Raw genomic sequence first — 26,732 nt, forward strand, 5'->3', positions numbered from 1 at the left:
GCAAGGCTGACAGAGACACAGAACCCCTTGCAGTTACCTAGATAACCAAAGCTAGATCCCCACAGTCCTATACCCAATGCAAACTAGAACTCAGTCCTCATTATGGCTTACAGAGATAACCACACAATCTTCTAACAAATGAGCAGAGCTATGCTGACCCAGCCCCAAACAATCAGTAAAAGGAATGGCAAAGAGATGCTGGAAAAGCGCAAAAAGGTACTGAAATAAAAACTAAAGCATGCAGAAGTTGTGCTTACTCCATCTTCTAGGTTTTCATTTGGACGATCATAAACTCCTTTCCATCTTCTTTTTTTCCCCCACTTTCTGTTGTAGTTTGTTTCTATTCCCTCTGGATTTTTATCTTTTTCAACTCCAGTAACTCAAGGATTATAGAACTTTAAAAGATAAAATAGAATACTAACTTCTGTTGCTTGCAGGCTTCCTGTCATTCTTAAACAAGCAAACAAATGGACTTCTCTCCTGAAGGAAGCACCTTCTGGAAAGGGAGGGGCAATTAAATAATCAAATGGTGATTTGCAGGCAAAACACACTAAGAAACTTTGAGGGGATCAGCCCAGTGCTTCTAAATGAGTTATGTAAAGCAGTAGATTTGAATGATTGGGGCAATAGTTCCCACCTGCAGTAAATAGGAGAGTAACTGATCATTTCTGCTGCATTAATGATGTTTCTCCTTTATGTGCCTGCTCAAGGCTTCTATTCTCTGACCTTGTGTTTCATTCAGGTGTTTCCTCCATTTTATACTTGCAGATAAGAATGGAATCACAAAAAGGACAGAAGCATGGAGTTTTTTGGTGATCAGACTCCTATTTAGACCATATCCCTCATGCTGTTACACTTAGTCATTCAGATCATCTGTATGTTATAGAAGACTCTTACTTTTTGTGGGTCTATATTCTGTTACCTATACTAGCAATTAGACAGTTAGGGCTGAATTTGCAAATGAACTTTGATCAAAGTTTGTTTTATACACTGGAAAATGCCCCTAATTAGAAAAAAAATGTGGGGGAGGGAGAGGGAAGGGGAATATTTAACAGAAGTATCTTTTTGAAAGGTTATTAGGCTGTTTTTGATGTGGAAAATATTTATGGCATGAAAATACTTGTGTAAGCAAAATTACACCAGAATTACTCCCACAACCTATATCTGTAAGAGCTTCAGTATCAGCAGGTGTTGTAAAGCACTGAAATTTAAGCTAATTCAAGATAATGGTTATTCATAAGTTATCTCATTTATTTTATTACATTGCCATGAATTAAAGACAAAATCAACAAATACATGTTGGAGCCTATAGCAGATCATAAGCAAACAGCAGATATTTAACCAGTAATGGATAATCTTTTCTATCCTCCAGTCCTGCAAACACACACACCCTTATGCATACACGATGACTTCAATTCATGTACCTGCCAAGTGAAGACTTGCAGTTGAAAGCAGATTACATCTCTGTAAGTCCCTGAGGAGTAGAAGGGGAGATGTCACAGAAGTCCAGCACTGCATTCATGGTGCAGAACAGAGCAATTACTGCAACAATCAGAGGCGTGCCTCTGCAATCAGAGGTCACCAATTTTTCAGTCATCTCAAGTTTTCAGAAGTAGTCAAATGAAGATTACATGCCTTAGAAAATTCAACGAACCAAAGGAATTACACCACAGATTAAATTTTCCTTGTGTAGATGAAACATTTATTTGCCTGCATGCAACAGCTGGCTTGTCTCTGTGTAAGCCGTGTTCCAGCAAGGGGCAGGGGAGTGCAGGAAGCTGAATGGTGGTTTTTCTGAGCAGTGTTCCCTGAAAGTCCTTGTCTCTCACTGCAGCCATGTCAAGGAGAAGCCTTGATGCTGTAAATACCATCCTGAGGGCAGGGAACGAGGTGCAGCAGGATGTGTGCAGAGCAATGCAGCCATATGCTGTGCTCAGGAGGAGGGTGGCAGCAATGTATCCCCAGGCAAACCCTTCACTCAGAAGGAAAGTGTACTTACCTGCAATCATACTGTTACATTATTTACAGGTTTTGCTTTTTATGCTCAAAGTACTGCAATAGTCTTGGCCATAAACCACTCCCAGTGTGCAGCCCCAAACCTGAAGGCACCTCTACAGCAATAGCAATTACATTTGATTTTTGAGGGACCATTTTTGAGGGACCAAGTTTTCTTTTTCAGTATTTGCTGCAAGGGCAACACTTCAACACTTTTCTCCCCAAACATATACCTTCTCCTCAAGTTGCCTCTCTTTCTAGGGCCCTGTTGGCAGCCCAGGGCAAGCACAGCAGGTGACACAGAGCCATGTTGTGCAGCTGCTGCAACCTGAGCCGCTGCCCAAAGGTCCTGGACTTCGAGGAAGCAGCAGACACAGAACTGACATGTTCTCTGGCTCCCAGAGGGTAAGTGCCACTGCTTTGGCAAGGCAGGTGAGCCTGGGGTGGGGACTGCTGTGGGACCTCAGTTTTTCTTCATTCCTGTGGGGTTTACGTTTTCACCCAGTTAGAAGATATTAGAATACCAGCATTGACCTGCTGCGTGATCTACTCTCTGTCCATGGCAGAATTTTCATCTTTTACAGAAACATGACTGTGGGTATGTATGGTCACACTCTGGCTAGTTGCTGGTTGCTCAGTGCCACTGACAATGCAACAGAACACTCCGTCATTGCAGTGAATGTAGTTGGTCTAAATCATCTCCCAGGAGTAACTGTGCATACTTCATTCCGACACTGAAGAAGTGGGATGAGATTTCTGATGTGATTGCAGCTCTGAGATGCTATACTTCACTGTATTTCTGAACAGAATCGTAGGGAAAGTCTCTACAGGGAGCCCCTTGGGAGCAAACAAATCCCAAGTGTCTTATGCAGGAGAGCAGAGATCAGAAAAAAACAGAATGCAGGAAGCCAGAGGGATGAAAGAGGGCTAACACAAAGCGTGACAGGAACAAAGGCAAAGGTGTCTGCTGAGAATGAAGAAATCTGGGGTCATTGCAGATTTACATGCAGCAATTAATTTCCTTAATTTGAATAATGATATTGACCTCTTTTGTAAAACCCAACAGAAGGTGAAGGCTGAAAAAAAGATGTCTTTCTTTACAGCCATTACATAACTACAACTTTTTCAATGTCACATTGAAACACTTGTGTACCTGGGCATAAACACTAACAGAGCATGTAATAGAAAGACAGACAAGGTATTGCTCAAAAATCTATACAGACAGAAATCCTCCACATTCAGAGGTGGCAGAATAGCTACAGTAAATGCAGCCAAATCACCAGGAAAAATCAGGTACTATTTGAAATGAAACTGAGCAGCTTCTCAGCTGTTCCCTTTCTGTCTGGAAGGAAAATGTGTCTCGGCTTACTTATTTCATACTCTGAGAACAGTCAGCATAATTTTACAGTCAGGCATTTCAAGATTTTCTCCCATGCTGTGGCTCAGAGAGAAAAGTTTGGCATCATTTGCAAATGATGGAGGGGCAGGGAGAAACATGGATTTCTGTATAAATTTCAAAACTAGCCCAGGCTTTATGCATTTAGCTAAGGAAATATCAAAAACTGTTTTAACAATCACAGATTTATTGTCTGCGTGACCTGGGCATTAAAGTAGGACATACGGAGAGAAATAACATAGGGTTCAGTGCTCACGAGGAGTGACCATAAGGAAAGAACCTTTTCAGAGAAAGAAGAAGTGATCCATTGCTCCTTTTTTATCACACAGAATTAAGTTTTCTAGAAGGACGGGTTTAGACCAAAGAGGAAATTCTCCAGGCTTCCACAACACTCAAGTGATTCAAGGAGAAAACAGAGTTTTAGGAAACAGAATATAATAAAGAACTACAAAATAAAGCATGTATGGCTGATACTAATCTTTTAGTATTTATTTTAAAAGCGTATAGATAGTTAGTATGTCTTTGGAGAGATGCTTAGTTAATACTGTTTAGAAGTAAGAATTCTATTAGGTAGAAGTGCCTCGTTTGTTAAATCTACTTAACAGCATCTAATTATGCTGTGTTAAATGTTATTCTCCCAATATGCAGTGTGTAGCTGAAGGAATTGGCTGAAATACTGCTTCACCCATAACAAATGAATTCTTTCTGTTCCTTCCTTCCTTCCACTTCGCTTAACCAGAGAATGAAGGAGTGTGCAAACATGACGTCCTGGATAAAGTTCCTGGATTCAGCAGAAGTCCCCATTGGAGACCAACACCCACTGTATAAATCATCATTAGAACCAGAATGATTTTTTCCTTTCCTAATGTAATATACAGGTGACATTTTATTATTTTTGTTTGTATTTTAGGAAATTGAGGAGTTTCAGAATCGCCTCTGCAAGTCACAGGAAATTTTCCTGTTTAAGAAATAGCCCCATGGATAAGGTTGGATGTTCTTGTTTATTCTGTGTTCTTGTTTTCACATCTTTATGACATTGTGAAAGCTTTGTTTATAAAGAATTTTGGAAAAAAAAAAAAAGCAACATTAAATGCCAAATATTAAATTAATGCTAAACTGCTTTAAATTATCCCACTCCCAGATGTGGAAAGGCTAAATAAAATTTCTCATATTTTACCTCAACACTTCCATTTTTCTTGCAAGTAGGCTTGGAGATTCAGCCAACTCAGTATAACTACAGTTACAGGCTATCTGTATTTCCCCTGGTGATAGGGATAACATGTACAGCTTTTTATGAATGAAGTAGTAATTAGAATAACCTAGATATACGCGTACAAGTGGGGTATATAAATTCCTCCAGAGTTGAAAAAAAAAGAGATTATGCTGTACAAGATCACAAATAATAGCAGTAGCAGGGATGTAACCATATGGGAGGTCTCAGGGTTGGTGCTCACAGCCCTGTGTTTCTGGTGCCTAAAAATACATATTTCCATACATTGAATTCATCTACCAAGATAAGACGTTGGTAGGAGAAAGTTGAAATGAGACCATAGGATAATCATAAAAGATGTATTATATGCTACACCATAAAAGAAATGAACGAATCACAAAGACAGCTATTGTAAGCTGCTTACATGCAGCTCTGTTCTGCTGGGCTCAAATCCAGCATCCAGCAGCAGCCTGACCTGCCTCAGCCCAATAACACCATCATTCAGGCCTATGCCATCACAGAAAGGTCACCCAGAAGCAGTGAAGTGAATCACCTACATAAAACAGAAATCTTAAAAATTAGCAGAACTGCAGTTTCAGCCTGTATATTCACCCAGGCCGACTGAGTCAGTGACACACAGGCCTCTGCGCCTCTTACACCAATCAGCACACAACCTCCCCTCTCCATACATCTATGACTAGCACTGCCAGCAGCTCTAAAGATTTCTGTGAGCTTGCTGAGTACATGGGACCAAGAACAATTGAGCACATGTTGCTTTTTTTCCCCCTCTCTCTCTTTTTACTCAGCTGTTCATTGCAGGCACAAGCACACAGATTTAGCAGAAGCACATTCATTTCTTTGACCGCAATGCTGAATTCTTACAGCTCAGGGAATTTATATGTCAGCAACTATGATCTGAGGATATCAAAACTGTTTTAAGTAAGCTGTCTGAGAAGCCAGATGCTGTATATCTGTCTGATTAATCCATTGCAATCTTTGCAATGCCTAGGACTACTACTTTGCTTTCATTTCACGGGAGGATGAATGTGCTTTGAAACCTTGAGGGCAGGATAGAGACATCCAGGAGACAAATGCAATGCACTGTGATCTTAAATGCACAAGCGGGCTCCTGGATGGGTGCTGGCACTCCAGCTGCTGTCCTGAGCTGCTGCCCAGCTGCTCCCTTTTAATAACTTCTGGCAGAAAAAAAAAGGCCTTCAAAAGGTCTTTCACCCTTGGCCTGTACTCGAGCATCAAAAGGATGATGTAGCACATAGAGCTTATGCCAAAAGGGATCTTTAGCCCAGCCTGAGCTTCTTGCCATGAGATTCCCCATAACCCCTCCTAGAAGGCTCAGCAGCCGTTGGCCACAGAACAGCTTGGGTTCCTGCAGCTAAATGGGGCGTTGGTGCTCAGTGACCCTGCCTGTGTTTGCACCAAGCTGACAAGTTTGTTCCTGCCTAGCAGAGCTGTCAAGGCAAAATCACAGGGTGATGAAGGGGTAATGCGGCACAAGCTTTTTAAAACATCTGTGGTTGAGGGAAAAGATGAAAAAGGAATCAAGAAAAGATGGGTGTGAATACAAGTCATCTTCTTCTCTTCCTTCTTGCTCTTCAATCCCTATTTTAGGGCATGTTTCGTGTACAGAAACTCTTAGACAAAATAAATTTATCTTAGTGACTTAAAAAGGAGAACATTTCAAGAACGCTAGATTTTATTATAAATCTAGATTAAATGTTTAAGAAAGCACACTCAGTTAAGGAATCCAAGTGACCTTTATTCTGCTTCTAGTAAGTAAGTGCCCTCAGAAATCCCACTGAGGTTACTCCCCTGTCAGCATGCTCTTCTTACAAGGGCTAAGGAAACCGTTCTAAGTCAGCACCCTTCTTGGCTGTCCCAGAAGAAACAGCTCTGCTGTGGGACTTGCACTTTGAGATAGCAGGGGTCTGCAGCCCACTGTCCCCAGGTCCAAATGGGTTTTCCACATCCTTCATGCCTGGATGCTGAAACTGTGCTCTTAAGAGCTTGAACTAAGAATGAGGGACCTGTCCCTTTTCTGAAGTAACAGCAGAAGGATAAGTAATGGCCTTAAATTACACCAGAGGAGGTTCAAGTTGGGAATTAAGAAAAATTTCTTCTCAGAAGGAGTAACAGTGCACTGGAAGAGGCTGCCCAGGGAGGTGTTTAAGAAACATGGAGATGTATTAAGGGATGTGGTTTAGTGGGCATGGTAGGTACGGGTCGATAGTCAGACTAGATAATCTTAGTGGTCTTTCTCAACCTTATGCTTCTATGAATATATGATTTGGTCTTATCTAGGAGATTTCTTAAGGTTAACTCAGCAAGCTGAGTTAATTTGCTTGAAGTTCCTTAATGCATCTGGTGTGATAGCACCTCTTGAAACTGAATTAATCAGCACTGGTCAGGGCAACCCCAGGCTGGATGTGTATGTCCACAGTAAGCAGCCATCTGTGGGTTCAGACTGCTCTAATCTCACATCTGAGGCACTCAGCACTGCACCTGCTGCCAGGGGAGGTGCTGTGAGCTGCTCTGCACTATGGAGAACTGGGCCAAGTTCTGGTTCCTTGCCTCAGGGGAAGCACTGGAGGGATTTGTGCACATAAATAGTATGTGGAAAAACAAGGGCAAATCAATAGCGATCAAATGATATAGTCTGCATCCTCACTGAAAAGCCCTAGTGAAAATGACAGGAGTTGCAAACCATATATCAACCATGCCAGCTAGCAGAATTTGACTTCAGCTTGTGTTTTTGGATGTGGCAGTAAAGCTCACATGGGACCCTGATGTGGATTTAGCTACTGGCTTACCTCTGCTGTGTAGGTACTGCTCCTGGAAGAAAATGCATTAATTCTAGCACATGATCTGCAGTTTGTTTTCAGTCAGCACACACCTGCTGCCAGCAGCACACTGCAGTAGCTGGGTTCTGGTGCCCCAGGTAGAGCCAGACCTGTATGAGCACTGTGAGAGAGGTGACAACTCCACGCCTTCCCACCCTCCAGCCCCCCATGGAAGCTTTGGTTTCAGTTATTATGACACAGGGCTTACACAAGCAGCCTCATGAAGAGCAAACCACAGTCACCAGGCCACCTTAGTTAGACAGCCTTCTGCCTGGTCACCATCCAGCAGAGCCTGTTGCAAACCCATCTCCTTCTCTGCTGCCTCCTGCATGTTCAGTACAAGCTGCAGCAGAGCAAAACCTCGTGTAGGTATTTCCAGCCATGTGACTGCTTGCAACTGTCACATGCACAAGGAGTGTGCCCCATTGCTTTAGCCAGGGCTATTCTTAGCAGGCAGGCAAGTAACAGAGAGGCAGCGCACATACTCCAACTTCTGTTATCCACAGATTGAGTCACTTTTTGGCACCCTCACTGAAGCACTTGGCTCACAAACTGTTTACTCCCCTCCTCAAAAATGCCAGGCGGCCATTCAGCATGGCACAGGCTGCAGCACAGTGCCATCCCTGAGGCACTCAGTGCAGTGTTCACTGATGGGACAGCCCTGAGGCTTAGCTGATATTTTCAAGAGAAAAGTGGAGCTAGCACTGAAAAATACTGAGAAGGAAAGGAAGCTTACCTAAGTATAATTTGAACACCATGTACTTTTTAGTTTGGCCCAAGTGTGATCTAGTGCAGAAAAACAGTTGTTGTTTTGCAGAAATCAAGCGATAATACTTTGCATGTGTGTTTACTGCCTTCTCCCCCCAACTTCTGCTCTTGTTGGCAGGTCAAGGTGCTAAGCACTTTAGGCATGTCTCTGAGTCCTCCTGGAGCACAGCCTCGCTCCTCAGCAGGAGCCGCCTCCCTTCACTGTCCTCATGCTTATCTTGGTGCACAGCAGAATGGGGGAGGATGATGCTGCTCGTCTTGCAGCTGCAGAAGCACAGAGGTGGTGATACTTGCAGAGCCCTTTTGGTTCTAACACAATTAAGAAATAAGCATGAAGAGAAAAACAAAACAAATCAAAACATTTTTTCCCCCTCATTCAGGATATGCTGGTATTCTTTCCTAATGAAAATAGGCTTGCAAACATTCTCTTTTTCCCACTAAAATAGTTTTTAGTTACATTTTTGTTTTCCATACTTAATATCCAGCATCTTTTGGAAAGTGCCATAGGGATGTAGGAATCTTAACTTTTATTTAAGCTCCAGAGGGTCTTTGTGACAAGGTTTGTGATGAAGCCACATGCAGTAGCACCAGTGCTGTTAACTTCCTGGCTCCTCACTGCCTCCAGCCTCACACCAAAGGGGCTTCTGCCAGCTCAGGCATCTCTGAACATTTTGTGGTTAATTCCCTTGAGCTGCATCCTCCACTCTCCTTCACATTACTGTTTTTTCCTTCATTTACTTAGAATCCATTCTCAGGGTTACAGTACAGACAGCAACCTTGTTGTCTGCTGCTCATCCTCTCAGTCCCCCTCTTCTTGTCAGGGCAATTGCCTCTTATTACACCCAGTGATGCAGAGATACAGATTGAACTTGGAGGAGTTCATTGCGCAGAGGAATGGGCTAAAAAAGCTAATCCCTTTTTGTATTTAAATTGATCAACAGTTCTCTGAAAATAAACATTCCATACCTCCTTCCAAAATGGATCTTGTTTGCTGTAGCACACTGAAGCTTGAGAAAAAACATCTAAAGAAACTAATGACATTTAGGGAAAGAACTTTTCTGGGTGGCTGGTCAATATTTTTACACTTCTCAAGTGACTGTGGTGAAGAGTCCACTGAGTTCCTATGGCAGCATCAAACTCCAGTACAGTTTTGACAGAAACGGGAATTATTTGAATTATTTTAGTATTTGGCAGCTGCTTAGAAATCCAGATGGAACCTGTACTTTAACAGTTCATTACAGATCAGAGCAAAAAAGAAAAACCAAGAAAACAAACAAAAAAACCCACCAGAAACTACAAAACACAAAAGCAGCATCCAACCACCATTCTATGTAGCCACAGACAAGACAGCAGCTGTAATCTTAAATTATTATATCACCTGAGGCAGTTATTTCTTCAGAAAGAGTTTGAAGTATATGCACACTACTGTAATGAATCCACATACTGTGTAACAACTACATTTTGTTAACACTACTTCTTATCGGAGGAAAAGCTCATAACACCAATCTTATTCTCACATCTGTTCTTTAAGAAATCAATTTCAGGTAGTCCAAAAGTCAGTCATGCAAATATGCTCAGTTGTTGAGAAATACTTTGACAGCTCTATGTAAATCCAAGATTAACCATTCAACATATACTTCAAACGATGAACGGTACATCAGACAGGCACCTACACCTGTTCTGCATCAGGTGTCCTTGGGAGAGTTTTGAAAGTAAGCCTGAACAAAAACAATCGTATCTCAGAAGGGCAATCTGAAGCTAGTGATTCCAGATTCTTTCTAAAGACAGCACAGGCCAACAAGGAAGAGGTGTTTCAGCTGATTTTTAACACCAGACTAAAGCCTAAAGCCCACCTGCATAAATTGTGTTTTATTTCTTCTCATTACAACATCTGTTTTTCCTTTCTGGCTCTGCTTTTAGTCGCTGCACAGAGAAGTACAATCTATGGCAGAGGGAGCAGATTTTGATTCCAAGTTCACATCTCCAAGTAGTCTTGTAACATTCTGGGAAGCAGGCAGTCATGTTCTCTGGAAGTTTTCCCAATCCGTGTTTACACCACACAAGGCATAGACTTGTTTAAGGTTTCCAAAACACAACTTACTGGTTCCCAGAATGTTAGAGCAACGGATACAGTAAGCACACTGCCACTGGTATACTGAGCCTTACTGCCTCCAGTTCCCCTTTCTCCATGCGATATTTGTTTTTTACAGAAAGGTGTACTGCCACATCCATTTCTTTTTTTGAACCCCCTCTTGAACAACTAATAATAACACAGTGACAAAGGGTTTCTTACTAAGGACTCTCTTAATTATCAGGTTGATTGAGATTATATAATTCTGAGGGAGATAAACAAAGAGCTTCACAGCTGCTGAGTATGTTAAAGTGCACCTGGCTGGACGCTAATGGAAGTGTTTCAGCTGGACACCAGTAGTAGTTCTACACCAGTAGAACACAGCTGTGGGAAAAAGCAAAGCTACACCCCAGACTACTCAGGTATACTTCTATGGTCACAGCACTAACAGAGATAACAAAGCCACCGTTTCACATATGAAGTAAAACAAACATTTGCCATCTTTCAAATATTTTATTTTAGTACTTTTAAATATGTTTTAATACAACAAAGATATAAAACAATATATTAATTCAATCTGAGTTTATAATCAAACAATATTTACTTATTTACAGTACTTGCTTCAAACTTCACTGGCATACCTTCCAGCCATTACATAATACTATTTTCTCCATGATAGGCAAATTGAAGTAACTGCTCAGTGTGAAAACTCATTTTCCTATATCCATATTATGTTAAGGAACACGCACGATGCAGTTTGTGCTTACTCACATGTGACAAATGTTTCATATTTGACAAAACCAAACTCAAAGAGACAGCAATACCAAGTCACGTATTGTCTTAAACTACATAATCACTGGGCTAACACATCAAGTTATTGTCCTCCACATTCATCATCTGACGTTCTTATACACCTATTACAAACTGGCTTTAAAAACATGCATGTGACTGAATTATGTACATAATGCTCACTGCACCTTTCTCAAGATACAAACAGTAAGTATCCAGGAAAATGCTATAAGCAAAGTTCAGAGTTCACAACAGTATAGTGCTTGAAGGGCTTTGAGGGTTTTTTGGATGCTTTTCTCAATACAACAAGCAAGACATCTGCACAATCACTTCAAAGGCCGTTTTTCCATTCCCCCCCATCAAACACAGTTTCAATTAAAAAAAGTGATGATGTCAAAGACGCATCAGAAAGAGTGAAGTCTACTAATCATCAGTGGTCTAACGATTAATCCTTGTTTCATAGTCTATATGCGCAAAATAATTCAGAGGACAAGCTGGCTCACTGCTAGGAGTTGTGCTGAATTGACTTCCTATTTAAAGATTTTGGCGTCCTCCATAGTTGCAGGTCAAGTTTTTTTTTTTTATAAAGGAATCCCAGATTACTAAAAAAGTAAAATCAAAAAGCCACAGAAATAATCCAAATGCAAATTCCAGCAAATTCCAGCAAATTCCACAGCTTTACACTATAAACTACATGAACTGGACAGATGAAATACTATTTGTCACTTATTATTGACTCCATATCAAAAAAAACAAACTACTTTCTCTTTTTTCCTCCAAGACATCTTCTATTTCTTCAACTGGATGCTTAATGATTACATCTCAGCTCCACAAGAGTTTTGATGCTTGAAAACCTCAGTGGACTTTAGTAGACCAAAAACCTAGCTAAATGGTAATGGATAAGTGGAGCACCTAAGTGTGCAAGTGTTGCATTAAAAAACGATAATAATAATAAATTAACACCAAGGAGATGCTAATTGCTGCAAAACACTTCTTTTGATGCCTGAGTTCTACCCTTCCATCTTTTCTTTAAATATTTTCCTTTAAACATTTTCTTTGGTACTACATGAGAAACTACACAAAGTGTCCTCATACAGAAAATGAGATCATAGGAAACTGCACTTCAGCACTCGTTGGAGGATTCCAAGTATTTCTTTATAGCATTTAACGTGTTTTTCTCTTCTGAATATTTTATTCTTTTATTTTTTAAAAAATGTTGTTCTCTCTTAAGACAGTTAAGATTGGTTGGAAACTCTACTGGAATGTTTTCTTTGATGGCAGATAAGGAAAAAAAAAAAAAAAGGAAAAACTAAAAAAGAAGGTGACATTACCTACTCCCATCACTTTATCATACACAGGATGTGATTGACCTAATCCATGGAAACACTTAAACTAAACTGATAACCCTCACTAAAATCAGAATATTTAGTGACTTGCTCACACATTTAATCCTACCATTTGCTTCACCACGAGCAGTATACTTACAGGATCCAATTCCTGCTAGTCTTGAGCATTTGAAAACTTCAGCTACATGTCCTAGCTACATTTCCATACCAAAGCTCTGCATTAGTGTATTAGTGTTATCTTGTTTGCCAAAGGACATAAAACAATTAACACATACATAAGTTTTTAATATTGTTATTCAAGAACACCTGAAGTCCAGGAAGGGCATTCTTAGAAGCTATGTCATAAGGTACATGGAAGATGAGTGAATGGCTGTGCCTATCACCTTCAGGTCTGTGTACACATATACTTATTTTCAGACATTACCCACACATATAACACCAAAGCGGTAACAAGGAAGATCTTAAGACTATTTCCAAGTTCCAAGTATTATTAGATTTCCAAAGCTGCTAGAAAAAAGAAGCAAGGGAGTATTCCCACAGACAACAGAAGATGACTTGGCACATAAGGGATGCAGCCAGCTGAAAGAGCAAAGAGACTGGTGCACCAATGCAAGGGAGGACAGACAGCCCTCAACATATTTAGCATTAAATCCAAGTCTCAGTGATGCTCTGCTGCATTTCCTCAAAAAGGCTTCTCAGCAGCAGAGAAGCAGCAAAACTCTTCTAAAACACTGACTGCAAAAAAAGAGGTACAGAATTTTAAGCCTGTCAGTCATTTGCAACTTGTTTCCACCTCATTAACAATAAAGCTTTCATTACCAGTTCTTTAGATTGACTGTGATCTTATAATGCATGAAATCAGAATTTGTGTCGTCTATCAATTTCAAGCTTTTCTCTTCTGTGTTTACAGATAGACTAAATCAACTTCTAAAATAGAAGAGCACAGTTACCCAGGCAGTGTTTCAATGCACTTCAGTTCTCACCAAATCAACCTCTACTTATTACTGATCTCAGATATTTAGCAGCAAGCAAAACAGCTTGAACAGAAGAACAAGCTTCCTTTAAAGAACACTGATAGGCAACGTTGATTTAAAACATGGATTTACTTAAAAGAATCTGAAAAATTAAATTAGAACAAAAAGAGAAGCCTTATGTTTCAAAGAATGCAAACTTCATTTTAAAAAGCATTGAAATGATAGCTGTACTTTATGTAAACATTGTTACACGGGGCTGCACTTGAAAATTCTCCTGCGTGCCTAAATTGCAGAATATTTTTTTCAGCCTAGACACAGCTGTGCCAGCTAGCACTGACATGTTTCTTGTCAGAATCAATGGCTTTGCAAATCTAATAGCACACACCTCCACACATCAGGATTCAGAATACAACCCTGCACATCCTGAGAACAGATCCTTTCCTAGAGTTTAAAAAAAAAACAGCATTCATAAGCACACGTGTATTGCAAAGATAAATTTAAGTTAACAAAAAGAGCTCTTTGATTATAAAGTCTCAAAAGGAATGTTCAAATTGCCATTCTCAAATCAGAAAGGTAAGGACAGCAAGTGAATAGTCTAAGTCTTTCTTCCCCTTAAGTGCAAACATATTTCACCAATCTGGATGGCAAGAGCCGCTAGGCTACGGCACACTGAACAATACAGTATTCTTGAATTTTTACTAAAAATTGGAATGTTACAAATATAAAGTCTGCAGAATAGCATGATGTATGTGTACTCAGCACAGGTGGCAGAGATACTTTAAGATGTATAGTTTCTCTGTGAAATAGGAGCTAAATTATTTTACAAAAGTAATACATCACAAAGAGTGCGTGATGGTCAAGATGGTGTAATCCAGGCTTATGAAAGAGATACACTGCAGAGGAGTGCAAGATTCCAAAAAGGATTCTTCTCTATGCAGACATAATGGTCATTAAGACAGTTTGAACTAAGCCAGAACTAATTCATGCTACTTTCCAAGGTTGACTTAGGTCATGACATACCACCTATTCTGAAACTGCAACAACAGATTAAAACGGCTCCATCACTTTTATGCTTGCACCTTTTACCTATCAGCTTTCATTGAGAATAAATGTGTTTCAAGCCTCTACAGACAATGTTAGTGTTGCCCACTTACAAACCACTGCGTAAGAGATCACCACGTAATCCTTGCTTTCACATTATGGAGCATGCTATTTTCTAAACAACTGAAACTCAACTGCTTATGGTAATTCTATCTTTCAGAGTACCAAATGAGCAACTTAATTAAGAACTAGTCTCTTTCACGTATGTTAGAAGAACATATACACTGTATGCCTATATACATATATATAAAGTATGGTGTTTGCATATCCGGAGATATTCACCATATTGTTGACACCAGAACGCTACAATGCACATCAATATGAGCACTACTTCCAAAACTCACTATTATTACTCCTCTTGAAACAGTTACTACATGCATTTTCCCCATCCATTTATGGGACAGTAAGATATGTGGAACTGTTCTGTTCTTCCAATGTTAAAGAGCTGTTCCTAAAAAGCATGCACTGGTCTGAGTATAAAAAGCAATGAAAACCACACAGAAAAGTTATGCTGTGGCTTTAAACATGCTAGAGCTAAATCAACTCTGCTTTCAGTGGCTGTAGCTATTACTTTAACTAATTTATTTAAAACAAAAAGGAAGACTTCCCAGTGCTAGAATAACTATACAGATGACCGATAGACTAGACTAAGTAAGCTCTCATTAAAAAAAACAAAACCAAACCAGACAGCATCACTGCGTAGCCACAAGGCAGACTTTGAATTTTGGCAATCTGTATGCAGACCATTTATATTGTCAGTTACACCTTAAGACTCGTTATTAAATAACAACAGTTAAGAGACCCTTTTTAGCATGAACTATATTGCTTTCCTCATTATGACACAGTACTCCTCAACCTTTAAGTACACACAGTTTGTTTTAATTATTAGATTTATGACTGTTTTAAAACAAAGTCATCATAAAGTCCTAAATTTTTAGTCAGTATACAGAAAAGATGTCACGTCAGGGAGTGGAGATTAACAGAGCCTGTAAGGGGTATATCGTATTCAGCACAAGCACACATTTGAGGTTAAAGTTACTTAAACATTCACACAGAACCTTACTAAGAGTAACAGTATTCTGGTTCATATTCACGACTTGCTAACTGCCTCTCTATCAGACCCTGCATTGTTTTCTCTTAAAGCAACAACAGAACACATCCCTGTGAAGCGTGGCAACCCCATTCTATGGCTAAGAATCTAAGAAACAAGACAAGGAGGCAGTGGCCACGGAATGAAAAGACAGTACTTCATAACCCCTCCAGCTAGCCTTGTAGGGTCTTAGTCATAACACTTCATAAAAATCTGAACTGACCCACACACTATTCAGCCAATCAGTCTTTTCATTATTGTAGGTTTTGAAAATGGCCAGCAGTACTCATTGGGAACAGTACCATTAACGTTGCATTCAAAAAAAGAAAACATTGGAAACCAGATCCTTGCTCTCCTACTCTGTTGATATGCTCTAGTATTGGCCAACGTGTGGTAATACAGAAAGAGTCTTGTAGTGATGTAAAAGGCAATGAAGACGTCTATAGAATAATGTTCGTGTGCAGCCAAAATGAAGAAGATTCCAAAGAGGTTGAGGACCCAAGACAAGGTGTGCAAGAAGTTCCAGCTCCTTGGTGTATCTAGGAGAAAACAAAGTAACTGACCTTGAATGTCTCAAAACCCTGGGTCATTACTCAATCCAGGCCTAGATCCAGTAATTTTATAAGCAGTGTTTTGTTTTTTTTTCATCTAAAAAGTATGAAATTATTGTTTTCATCTTGTTTATGCTTCACACATCAAATAAATTCAGTGCAAACACATTATACATGTCAATCATTTCATTAATGCTTTACAAATACAGCTGTCATTCTTTTCTGAGTTAGCCAAGTATCCTAAGATGCTTTAGGATCGCATAAAGCAGAACTTAGTCCAAACAGCTTCTGTTAATGAAAACGCCTCTTCTATGCATTAGGGAGAAAATTATCATGAAAGGGAAGTGTATAAGGAACAGAAGATCATTAATAACTTCCTTAGTATTCTCCAGGAGCAAGCTACAAAACCTTTCTAATTTTTATCCTTTCATTAATTGACGTGGCGCTGTTCCTTTTCTGCCTGCAACTGAATCACCACAAACCAGAGAAAAAGCAGAGAATTTGTTAACTTTAATGTTACTCTCCATGCCTTTTGCTGAGGACAAGCAGCAAAGAACACTTAAGGACATTTAAGTATTTACACTTGTGCACCTTTGGCTGACAGCAAGCAGTACAAATTCTTAACACTTCAGGACGTTTAAATATTGACACTGTGTACTTACATTCTGTGACAAAGAAGTTGAGCATGGTCAAGACAACAGTGTGGCCACTGAACATATAATCTCCACATGTATGTACTCCAGTAAGAGTCATTCCAAAGCCACTCCATATTGCAAATGCCCGCTGGAGTTTTGCCCAAACATTGCCATACAACTGTGTGTAAGAAAAAAAACCAACATTTACCTTTAGTAAGTTCCTACCCAGCACAAACAATACATTCTTCAAGTTACACCACAGAGAACTAGAAGTTAGCTGCCTAGTAATACGTGTGGTTAGTAGAATTGATTTTTGGGGGTCTTTTATTAAAATACAGGTTAGCACATCATTGTCTTTTATTGTGGTGGTGAGTTCCACTAGTAATGTCAATTAGTGCCTCTGATTAATCCTGGTATTTAGAGCAAGTATTTTGTTGCAAGTCGGTTACATACCAAGTGACACTCGTTTTTTTTCCCTGAACACATTCAACCTCATACTGTGTCACTGTCAATCTTCCAATATTCTGCTCAAACTTTTAACTAGAAGCTAGGATAAAAATATGAAATCCCACATTCAGTGAATATTTCTTCTTAGAACACTAACATTTTGTACAAAACCATGCACCCAAGAAGATGAGGAAGTGATTACTCCATGGCATGGCAACCAATAGCAAAAATTACAAAACCATGACACTCCACCTTCAGTTTTTCTCAGTCAAGGCTTTAAGTGCATATTTCTCTGAAAGATTCTCTCCAGTTGATATTGTGAAATATTTTTAAAAGTTCCCCTTCTCCCTTTGCCAAGTGACTCTCCTCCCTCAGAAACTGCAAGAGTTTCAAAGACTCCTACAGGTGTAACACCTGCATAATAGGAATGAATGAAGGGGAGCAGAGAGGACAAGAAACACGCTGCTTTTACCAACATACATCTAACATGATAGCCACAATCACCTTTATCACAACTTAAATAACATTTTTAAAAATTCTTTTTAAAAAGAAAACAGGAGAAAATTTGAAGCATTTCATGTTTTTACCTTTCCAGTACACTGCAAGTGCTGGCCTGGCACAGAGAGTGAGGTAACAAACATTGTGACGCAACGTAGTAAGAATACTGTCCCCATAAGGCTGCACAGCCTCCGCAGAAGTATAGATCTGGGAAGAATGCACAGAAACTGATAGTAAGAATCCCAATATACTGTATTTTTTCCATATAACATTTTCTCCCACTGCAGCTTAATTCCCAGAAAGCTCCAAATCACTGGATTTTACTTGTAAGCAGTAACGTAAAGGCAATATTCCACGTGTCAGCGTGAGACAGCGAAGCAAGCTAACAAAAGCCCTACAGCCCCACTCCTCTGCATTTACGTTAGCTGCGCTTGTACTAGCTTTGGCACTCATGTCTTCTGTTGATGAACTGATAAAAATAAACTAAATGGTGTAAAGTTAACTTATTAATAGGCGCACACAAATGGGTTTTCTACCATCAATCCAGTGGCAACAAACCTCCAGGCTGGCTCAGCCATCCTGTGGAATTTCATTCTCAGAATGAACAGAATTGTTGAATAAATACACTGTACCTGTGTTTGTGAAGCAGAAGAACCAACAGCCAAATGTAGCAAAGAATTACACCACATACTTCAGTCATAGCAAATGCCCATGGTATCCTTGGGACACTAAAAGAAGATGAAGCAAGAAAGGCTTAATACAAAGGCTTAATTTTTCTTTATAGTCTCAATATTAAAACAAAACAACCCACATTAGGTTCTAGCTGCAAAACTAACTTGCATTATTCTCACAATAGTTTAAAGTACAATCAAAATTATAGTTAGACTGCGTTAAATATAATCTGAATTACCTTGTAATTAAGTTATCTCTTGCATTTTCAGGAAACATTTACATGGAATTCACCAAACAAAAGAAAATTTACGTGATTTACTAACAGGATGTGTTCCTTTACCATTGTTTCTCTACAAACCATTCTGAAACAAACTTGCATCAATGAAATGCTTCAAAACTTAAAACCATAAGTACTTGTAATGAAACAAAACTACAAGGGAAAGCATTAGGGCAAGTATAAATTCCTTTCAAAGGTAGATTATCACTATATAATCACTATATGCAAACCATCTAGCCCGGCTGACCAAAAGATTCAATACTTTCTTGCATACATGTTGCACTAATGATTTCCACTCTACATCCACACCAAAACAGAGACTATCAGTTCTCAGTTGTGTGTTCCCTTTGGTACAAAGAGGTGGCAAAGCACTGCTCAAATGCTTAGATTAGTTGTGATCCTCTTTTTGTTCAGTGAGCTGCTGCTTTCTGACCTCTTCTGTCCTCTCACCCACTGAATACTGTGGAATTTGCCCTGGGAACAAAATCCACCAATGCCACTGCTCTCATTCCCTTTCACTTTGTTTGATGAGGACCATCCTGACTGAACTATATATGATTAACAGAGATTCTGTGCACTGCCTCAAAGGATTAGATCCCTACTGACTTCACCAAATCTGATAATAAAAATGGATATTGAAAGGAATGAAGCCACAAAGACGTGACTTCTGATAAGTTTGACTTGTAATTTGAAAATCTCCATGCCATAAATTCTCTGTGGTGCAATTCCTCAATGGGAGCATTTATCTCCTACGGAATTTCTAGTCAGTGACTAAGATTTCACCCTTGCTACTGCATATCTTTTCTGACTGAAAGTGATTGTTTAATACCAACAAAATGCACAGGCACCATTAAAGTTATGAAAGAGTTCTAGTACACAGATGTGGTTTATAAAGATGCTGGCCTGTTCAGTCTCATTCAGTTTCCCCAAGCAATTTTCAATAAGTTGGTAGAGGGGAGACAGCATAAATACAGAATCGATACTATCCCCTTTCAGTTTCCTCACTCACTGGCACTTTGTTTACCAACTTCCCCTAAGCAAAAAGCAGACGTCTCCCAGAAAGTCATCCATCAGTGGGCTGCTACAACTGAGAGAGAGCTTGAATATTAAGACTATAACATTCCTTCGTCAAAAGTTTGCCTATAGCATGACATACTAATGTTCATAGCAGCATCTGGATTTCGGGAAGAGCAAACAGCTGCTCACCTATGACAGCTGACCATCATCCTTTTTACTAAAATGAGAAGACTGAATAATTTATCCCTTTGTTGCAATTAAAGACACAGAATTAAATATAAACAGGGTAGAATAACAGCTCAAGTTGTTTTCTTCTGCAATGACCCTACATCTAACAGAAACATGTTTCAGTTTCTGGAGAGAATGTACTATACTCATTACCATTTTGCACAACTACCTTCAAGAACATAGAAAACTTTGAAAATGACAAAAAAGGCATCCTGCAGTTTGAGCATCAACTTACTGCTTTGTCATAAAGAAAACTTCTTACCTATCCAGAAATATGTCTGGTAGAGGTGGATACGTCTGCATGTCAGGTACTCGCTCGTGTACTATAACCATAACAAATGATGTAAAGCCAAACACTATGAAGACATAAACACAACTTAAAACTGTCTTCCAGTACTCTGGGTCCAGTCTTCTTGTTGAATGTTTGTTTTTTCCATTGGCATATTGATACTGATCACCATTCAAATCAGTAATTGGTCCATCATAGTCCCGAGGTACTTCACCATTGCAAAACCAATCTGCACCCTGCAGTGAGCCAACAGTAGCACACACAGTGCCGATGTGACTATCACTGTTGTATCCCAGCTCTTCTAGGACATCAACATGTTGCTTCTGTAGCTTGCGTATGGATAGCATTAGCCTTTTGATATCCCCCAGGATTTTGATTTCCAATGGAGGAGATCGTAAATCATACTCCGTGAGTGTCAGCAACGTAATTCCATCTAGTCTGTGTCTATTGCACAAAATATCCACGTATTCACAGAAGCCTTCTTCCTTCAGCCACTTAGCCACATTCTTGGTTGTCCAACGTTGAATGCAAAGCTGGTTATTGCCTGCCATCATCCTTCTCTCTCCACCAATAAAACTGACCTGCTTTACATTGGAGAAAGAGACAAAACCTCAGTGTTCACTGCAGATTATCAGAACATCAGTCTTTCATGCATTCTTAGGTGCTTAATTAGCCAAAGATGTTTTATGTAAGTGCCGGCCAAAAACCAGGCATAATTAATTAGGTAAGTAAATATTTTAAAACAATTTAATTCTAGTAAAATTAACTTGTTTTTACCTAGAAATGTAAGGCCACCCAAAAGGAGAATATTTCCTAGGTCTAACCAGCCTTTTATTTGTTACAAATGAAAATCTGAGTTTGTGAATTACACTAGGCAACAAAAAACAAAGATTACACAGTAGCTTAATCATTACTCTTGTCTACTGTTTGAACCTCAAAAAACTAAGGAGAGAAGTAAAACCAGCAACCAAGTAAAACTGAAATATAGCTAAAATAGCATATCACAGGTCCAACATAGGCTTCTGCTTTAAAATACAAATGAAAGCTTTGGAAGCATGAATTCCCACCCCAGTAAACTTAATGCTTGGTATCTACAGTCATACTGACCTGGGCCACCTCAGCTATATGTTAATGGTGCAGTTGTCCAACTTAGATACGTATGTATGAGCTGAGTAATTAATATAATATAATTTAATAATTAATTTAATGACATTTAATAATATTAATAATATTAATAATATTAATATTAATATTTAATAATATAATAATGCTTGCAAATAGTTTAGGATTTTACACTCAAAATAACAGCATTGGAAACCAAGCACCATTTTTTAATCCAAAATAAATTTGGAAGTGGTCATAATAGAGACGATATCAAAAACTGAAAAAATGTATTATCTTCATAGAAATTTCTCAGTAATCCTTTTTTTAACTCTAGAATATTGTTTAAAAAGGGAAGACAATGTGGCAACACTCTGGCCCTATGTGAATAACAGCTTCAAACTGTGGGGTTAGTCCATAGCACTACAAATAATTTAGTGCAGTTAAAAATAATAATAATCATCATCTAAACGTGTTACATAGAATATATGGGAAAAAAAAAGTAAAGTTACCAGTGATATAAAATTATTAAAAAGCTTATTCAATATTTAAGACCCAGAGCAGTACAGAATGGATTGGTGCATAATTTATACTTGGTAGCTTTTGTACAGCTACTCTCTAAGAAACAGCTATGGTTTCAAAGCTCTTTTTTGTGAGAAAAAGCAGTGTAATTAACCAGAACGCTTCAATCACGTCAACCAAATCTCAGAAAACACACAGCAGTACAAAACACACCACATATTGCTTTCAAGATTTTCAGAGGGAAGATCAGGAAATAGTTTGTTTAACATTTCTATTATATTAAGCCTCTGTACACAGTAAATAGGCACTGATCCCAACACAAACATTCAAGAGTTTTCAGCTCTTCCACACACACAAGCTTTACTTCTACTTTTCTTTTTAAAAAGGTACCATGCCCATCACCAAAAGCGGCACCTATAATGACTGAGTGCAACTTCTTCCACTGTAAATCTAATAGCACCATGCATTACTTTCTTCTGTATCAGAAAAGACTCCATTTGTCCATCAACATTTCCCAGTATTGCAAAAGAAGTATTTTAGCTGAAGAATGGGAGCGCAATTCAAAGTTGCCCTTGTTGCCCTTTAAAAGGCCCAAGGGAGTGGTGCTCCTTAAAATATTCCCTGTGGAGTGGATAGTACATTAACAGCATGTACGTTATGCACAGATTTAATTTCTCAGGCCACGTACAGTCAATACATATATAAACCTTAACACCTCTATTTAAACAATTGCCAAAATATCCACAAACCATTACATATCTGCACAGCTACTATATTCTTCCTTCTCCATTTAAGAATAGAGTTGTTCATTTGTTATCTTAATATTACCAAAGATCTTGCTCAAAGGAACTGTATTAACCATAGCTATTACAAAACAAGAAGCAATCTGTAATTACTGAATGGTTAATTGACCTTTTTATATACTTAAAATTTACTCCACTAAAAAAAAAAAAAGTTGCTCATCAGAATTTCCAACTTTCCCTATTTAGAAGTACAGATAAAGCAGGCCCACGTGTTAATTTGTGCCTTTATAAGACTGTAATCATCATATATTTTCCAAAAGCAGTGAATTCAGACTCACCAAAAACACACTCAACTATATTGACCTGCCTTCTAATCAAAGCACCTTTGGAGGGCAGGTGCAGGAAGCTCTCTTTACCCAGTAAGAATTCTGTTCCTTTGGTAAAAGAATCTCAACATCCACTCAGTGTTTCTTCATATAGAATTCCAGAAATGTAAGTGAATGAATGAATAAATTAATTAATAGAAATCAGCCCTTGCATGGCATGCAATAAATGTGACCTCACAACACTGAGTAAGCACAGCCCAAAACATCAAAGGTCATTAATGACTGGGCAGACCAGGGAGAAAGTCTGCATCAACTTAAGATGTACCTGATAGCACCTGCTCCTGTTTTCAAATGCTGCCAGAGCAAAGACATTTAGCCAGCTGAAAAGACAAAGATAGCACTTAAAACACTAAGTTAACCATCCCACATAACTCATAGCTAATTCCAGTGGGACAGCAACAGTTAAGTTCACTTTTGATGACATGATATTTTCCTTTAACTCAGAAGCTGCACTCTGCTTTGAACTAGGCATTCAGTGCCACTTTCATACTTTACACAGTTAAAAAGTACGTTTTCCTAATAATCTTAGCACCTGAAACACAGCACAGATCTCTATGCCAAACTAGTTTCTAGGCTTAAGAAAAATCTCAGCTTAAAAGACAGAAGCAGAAATATTCTATATATGTAGAATAGCTTAATACCTTATTTCTTTCCCATGCCTTTTACTTGATCTCTTTTATCCCTCTATTAACTTGGAAACATTATGAAGCATACATACATGGAATCTGCACTGAAGCCCAACACCAGCAGCCTGCACTGTGTGATCGACCAATGTAACAGAAGAGCAACACAGATGACTGTACACACCTTTTGGAAGAAAGCAGCACCAAGAGCCTCCTACACTACTGGTTTTTATCTCCGAAAACAAATAAAGGAACAGATGAATAACATTAAGCAAGCGCAGTCTCAAGTGTCAGAGGGCAAAATATACTTTTCTCCTGACATCAGCAATGTCTGCAGTGAGCTGGTTGATTACTTTCCTGTTACTGTTGACTTTATATTTAGTCAGCCCATCAGCAGTACATATCATGTGTTCTATTTCCCCTTTTCCTTCTCCAGCCTCTCAATTAACAGCATGAACACAACTGTTAGCGAACTACTGTGGGAGCAATAGATGCATATTTAGATACAGAAAACTAATCTTTCTCAGAATTATTACCCACAGTTCTAGCATGCTTTCCAGCACTAAATTACCTTTAGTCAACCACCAAGCCCATTACTTCTCCAGCACACAGACATGGAGTCACTGTATTGAGGTACAAAGGTGGAAAGTTCCTGCTACAGTTGAAAGACAGTAGCAGTATCATTACACTAACATGAGGCAATAGACCTGATATGGAGATGCGGATCACGTACACCAGCATCATAGCAGAAGGGTTAACTGAGAAGCTGGCAGTGCCCACAGCAGGCTCAGCAGGGTGCTGTGGGTTCACTGTGCAAAGCCACCAGCACCGTGCTGCCCTGCGTGCTGGGCAGCCCGTGACCCCTTGCTGTCACACTTCTTGATTGTTATTTCCAGTTAGTTTCAATTCGTGCCATCCTTGAGAAGAATTCTAGGAAGGTGACTGAAGAACAATCAGGTCTCAAGGGACATAACCTACATTTCTCTGCAGTAGTTTTTAAGCTGAAGTCTGAATGTAGGCAATCCCAGCTCAGCCCTCACTGACTCAGCTGGCTGAGGAGCACCACAACTCACATTTTTGGAGAAAAGATTTCCATGCAACATAGGCATGACATGGGCTCTGCTGCTGCACTGAAAAGCCAGTGACAGTAGCTAATGCTGAGCCAGCCTGCTGTCCTGTATGCTCAGTCGGGACTGCTGAGCTGGAAAAGGAATATGGAGAACCACACCCTTGTCGCACAACAGCAGTCTCATACTCTGCTGCTGCTGTTCATCCCTGCGTCTTTTCGAAAACCCTAAGCACTCTGAGGTTGAGAAATGGGACAGGCTTCCTGAAGTGAGCCCACAGTAACTTCACAGGCAGCAATGCTCCCGTAAATCCTGCTTTCAGTTTTACTGGGTGACGTTGCTGTCAGAGTTGCTCCATAAACATCTCTACTAAGCGACCTTATCGGCAGCATTACAACTGTTCTGACAGATCTCACTGCAAGGTAGGAAGGCAAGATACAAAGTCTCACAAAGTAACACCTGTCTGGCTTACTATAAGCCTTAGATCACCAAGGAAGATCTGCTTTTCAAGAACGGTTCAGTGAAAGCACTGCATGGTAGAAAATAAAGAACTGACACAGTAAAAGCAAAGATTAGCTCCATGTGCTTAAAGAGCCCTTCTCTTGGAATGCCTCCATGCAAAACTGACAGCAGCTATTACACATGATCCTGGAAGCTAAACTCATTTGTCTTGAGAACCACTAAGTGCGATTATACAGCTGAATAGAATACATACAGCTCCTTGACTGCTGCACCTCATTACACCAAATGGGCTGTACTACACTCAAGCAAACAGTGAGAGCATCTCCATCCCTTATCTGCTAACCAGCTCACAAAACGTTTTCTATCCTGCCACCATCATTCATGGCACACACAAGTGACTTTCAAGCATCTGACTGAGCACTCCCCCACTTCACTTATCTTAGAATGTAACTCACAGTATTTCGTTGATATCTGTACAAGACCTTGAACATTTCACACGCTAAATGCTGCTCAGAGAACAACAACTCAGGTTTGCTACTTTCCCCTCTTTAACCTCTTTTCTTCTTCTCACACTCTCACTTTTGTGTGGAAACAGTGGAATATAGAAACAATCCTGCCATCCACATTAACATCAGAACAGCATTTGTAGTCTAGCATGAGGAGTAGCAGTGGCATGGAGCCTGAGGGATGGCGGCTCCCAGGCCATGCTGTGCTTCTGGGTAAACACGCAGCAAAAAGACCCCAACGTAAAACACAACGATTTAACACCTTTGCTTGTTCCAAGCCTACAAACCATTTCCTTCACGTATAAGCGCTGCTCTCCCGTTCCAAACTTACCTGATTTTTAAAGACGAGCAGCCCCAGCAGCACCTCCCTGAGCAGCGACAGCCACCCAACGCTGCACCCAGGGATGGATGACAGTGTCACAGCCACAACTTTCTCAGCTCACGGCTTTAACCCCTCCAAAATCCTCCCGGCACCTCCGCCCACCATTCCACGAGGGGCTTTACCAGCACAGCACCTTCCCGAGCCCCACGTCCTCGGAACCCCGTACCCACCACGCACCGGCCCTCGGAGCCCCGTATTCAGCCCGGTTCTGGGGACGGGCCCCCGCGGCCGGCCGGGCTCCGGCACCCACGGACGACGCGAGCCCCGGGGCAGGCGATGCGGAGCCCGCCCTTCTCCCGCGGCCCCACCGCCACTGCTGTGCTCCGCCTCGCCTCACCTCAGCAGCGCAGAGCGGCCGTGCCGCAGCACCCAGCTCCGGGGCGGCAGCGGCTCCTGCCCGCCCTGCCTCCCTCCGGCGGCGGCGGCGGCCCCCGCAGCCACCCCATCCCCGGCAGGAAGCGGAGCGCGACGGCGGCGGAAGGGGCGGGGCGGGGCGGCGTGGCCGTGTTGTCTGGCCGGGTGCTGTTGTGTTGGGGTTGTGTGTGCGCGTTCCTAAACAAAGCGAGGTGCGGGGTCAGCGCCCGAGGTTGGTTGGCGGTGTGTTTCCTCAAGCCCCATCAAAGAGCACCACTCTCCCTCATTCTAAGGCATACATGCATTAAAAAAACAGCAGGGCCTGTTTTTTATATTGCAGGCCCTTATATAGCTCTGTTTCCATATCAATCTGT

General features: G+C 40.3%; 1 protein-coding gene across 6 annotated transcripts; it reads right to left on the bottom strand.

The window, feature by feature from the left end:
- Positions 1–10,791: 10,791 nt before the first annotated feature.
- Positions 10,792–26,472, bottom strand: SAMD8 (sterile alpha motif domain containing 8). Of its 6 annotated transcripts, none has more exons than XM_015866614.1 (6): positions 26,342–26,472; positions 20,186–20,796; positions 18,362–18,457; positions 17,819–17,936; positions 16,812–16,962; positions 10,792–16,137 (listed from the first exon to the last, which is right to left on the bottom strand). In XM_015866614.1, exons 2-6 carry the CDS (start codon positions 20,764–20,766, stop codon positions 15,833–15,835), a joined length of 1,251 nt encoding a protein of 416 aa, XP_015722100.1. In that variant the 5' UTR covers positions 20,767–20,796; positions 26,342–26,472; the 3' UTR covers positions 10,792–15,832. The 6 variants fall into 6 exon arrangements, with proteins under 6 accessions (XP_015722100.1, XP_015722099.1, XP_015722103.1 ...); XM_015866613.2 differs by having other exon boundaries at positions 20,186–20,793; positions 26,342–26,471; XM_015866617.2 differs by lacking the exon at positions 26,342–26,472 and adding an exon at positions 26,182–26,309 and having other exon boundaries at positions 20,186–20,793.
- Between the last annotated feature and the right edge of the window lie 260 nt (positions 26,473–26,732).

This window comes from Coturnix japonica, chromosome 6 (genome assembly GCF_001577835.2).
Source record: "Coturnix japonica isolate 7356 chromosome 6, Coturnix japonica 2.1, whole genome shotgun sequence".
Lineage (NCBI taxonomy): Eukaryota > Metazoa > Chordata > Aves > Galliformes > Phasianidae > Coturnix > Coturnix japonica.